At 35.1% G+C, this 3085-nt stretch overlaps 1 protein-coding gene across 1 annotated transcript; it reads left to right on the forward strand.

Moving 5' to 3' along the window:
• The first annotated feature begins 327 nt into the window (after positions 1-327).
• LOC131857690 (uncharacterized) lies at positions 328-810 on the forward strand. Its single transcript, XM_059210390.1, has one exon. It carries the CDS (start codon positions 328-330, stop codon positions 808-810), a length of 483 nt encoding a protein of 160 aa, XP_059066373.1.
• The last annotated feature ends 2275 nt before the right edge of the window (positions 811-3085 follow it).

Here is a 3085-nt window from a genome sequence, read left to right on the forward strand (position 1 = left end):
TCACAATTTAGATCCTGGCCCTTGTTGTTTCCCGCTTTGTTTTATTCATCTCTTTGGATAGTTGCTCCATCTCTTGTGATTTGGAATCTTTGGCTTGAAAGGAATTCAAGAATCTTTAATCATAAGTCTACATCTTTGACAGACATTATTGGTAAAATCCAAGCCTCCATTAGTGAAGCGGTGCTTTCTTTCATTCACAAAAATTTAGGGCATCTCACAACTTTTTCCCATTGGGATAACTGGGTTACTTGGAGATGGCCCTCACTTCATTTAATGCCCTCTCATGGGGCTATATTAGATGCTTTTTCTTCGCATCTTAAGCAAAAGATGGCTAAGTGGAGTCCTCCCCCTTTTCCTTCTTTCAAACTTCAGTTTGATGGGGCCTCTAAGGGCAATCCAGGGAAGTATGGGATTGGGGTAATTATCTTTGACCACTCTTCAAAAATTATCAAGGCAGTTGGTAAATATATTGGCTATGGCACTAACAACATGGCTGAATTTCAAGCTCTGTCCTTTGGACTTGATTTGGCTCATTCTCTAAATATCAAGGATATTGTTATTGAAGGTGATTCAATGCTTGTCTGTCAGGCGGTTGCTGCCAAAAAGTGTTTCTCTTGGCATTTGCAGTACCTTTTGGAGCACATTCTTCTCCAACTTAATGGCTTTTCCACTTTCTCGATTTCACACTGCTTTAGAGAGATTAATGTGTTTGCTGATTTTCTTGCAAATAAGGTTGTTACTGAAGGTGCGGATTGCATAGAACTTGCACCCTCGGACTTTCCTATCTCCTGCATGAAAATTCTATCTTAATAGTCCTTCTTGGTGTGGTTGTTCTTTCGTAAGTGCTTGTAATGAGGGTGTTCGCCTTTGGGACAATACCGTTGTTATTGACATTTATTGGGAGAATCTCCTCATTATGAAGGGAGGTTTTTGTGTTTGTCTTTGGAAATTTTCCTCGCCTCATGGGGAGTTTACTTCTTTGAATGGCTACAAGGAGGGTGCTGCCTTGCCTTATGACAGCATCTTGGTTATAGTCATTCCTAGTTGTAGAGCCTCTTTAAGGGTGGAGGGTGATGGGGCTTCTTGGGTCCAGCCAAAACTGATTTGATAGTGTTTAGGGGTTGGGTTCTTTCTCATGATTTGTTTATAATCCCAGGTCTAGGGTTGGATACTCCGGTTAAGGGATATTCTCGCTCTTCTTTTGGTTTTTGGTAATTACCCTTTGGTTTTACCTCACCTATCAGAATGTGGAATATAGATTGGCATTTAGGGTGGCTGGGATTGCTTGGGTTTTGTGTCATTTTGTTCTCGATTGGTCAATGAGGGAATGTTCTATGTACGACTGGCAGATTTGGCAATTATTGGCTCTTCCATCATGACAATTGGTTGCCTTGGTTCTTCTCGGTTTTTTGGGACTGTTTTGGTATTGCTTTCTATGCTACTCATGAGATTTCATGGCTAAGCTTGGGTACTTAAGCTTTGATGCTCTGCCTTTTCTGCCAATCATTTTTTCCTTGCGGGCAGAGGTGGGTGATCTTGTCATGAGTTTTGGGTATCACGTTCTATGCATTGGTTCATTGAGTGAATCATTATGCTTCGCGGGTGCAATGTTGGTTAGACATTTTCTTTACTAATTGGGCTTGTTGTAAGTTATGCGAAGTTTCCATAATTTGGAGGTACTCTCTAGCTGGGCATTTTTTCTTATGATGGCCTGATAATCATACTATCCCCTCTTCGTTATATATTTTGGATGGGTGCTCAGGTATGGCACATATTTGTCTGTTTGTTGTTATTTGAATATGAAATGCTTAGCAGTATGTGGAATTTCTTGGGCAGAATTGGTGGGTGGTGGTTTTTTCTCAGAAATTGGAAGATGCAGTTTATTGGGTGGGGTAAATGGCTTCTTGTTATGTTGTTACTGGTATGGATTGGTTTCACCCTGTTTCCTGAAGGTTGTCTCCATCTTCCTCTACTTCTTATATGGATAGGCATATGTATGCTAACCATTTTCATGTTGTCAAGTTTACTTCTCCTTGGTTCCCTCTTGGTTGTGTTTTTTGTTATCTGTGGGTCTTTGGACTCATGTGGTGCATAAGTGGATTGATGTTTTGGTGTTGGCACTGATCTTGGTTGCATTTTTGGGATGATATCCTCTCCACTGGACTATTAATACAAGCTTTCTTAAAAGATTCCTTTATATCTAATGTAATTGATAATGTAATCAGGGTATATTGGGCTACATATGGGATATTGTAATGGGTAGGTAGGCTTATGTTTCTGAGCAATACTGAGGGGTTTTCTTACTGGTTTTTTCCCCTCAGTGCTCATTAAACCAAACACCATGTAAAAAAAAAATTTAGTATAATTTTAGTGGATCATCCACTTTTATCAAAAAAAAAATGAAAAAAAAATGTGGTTAATATACAATAAAAAAAATTATATAGTACAAATTAAATTGTATTATTATATATAATTATTCAATTTATTTTTAAATAATGTTATAGTATTGTTATTTCGATTGATTCAAAATAACCCTTTTCTGGATTATTGGATTTTGTGTGATGATTTTTAGGTCAAGTTTCATCATTGGTCACATTTAGACATAATAGGCCATGTATTAATAAAATTATAGTTATATTTATTAATATATATAATATTTTATAACAAAAATTATTACATATAAATATAACATAATATATAATTAATATATAATATATTTTTAATATAGTGCAAATTAAATTATATTGTATCTTGGACATCCTCTCTCTCTCTCTCTCTCTCTCTCTCTCTCTCTCTCTCTCTCTCTCTCTCTCTCTCACACACACACACACACACATGTGTGTGTGTGTACATATACATACATATATTTATACATACATATATATATATATACATATATATATATATATATGTATGTATATATATGTATGTATACATACATATATGTATATATATATATATATATATATATATATATATATATATATATATATATATATATATATATGTATACATACATATATGTATGTATACATATACATATATATATGTATGTATGTATGTATGTATATATATATATATATGT

Source organism: Cryptomeria japonica, chromosome 8, assembly GCF_030272615.1.
Source record: "Cryptomeria japonica chromosome 8, Sugi_1.0, whole genome shotgun sequence".
Taxonomy (NCBI): Eukaryota; Viridiplantae; Streptophyta; class Pinopsida; order Cupressales; family Cupressaceae; genus Cryptomeria; species Cryptomeria japonica.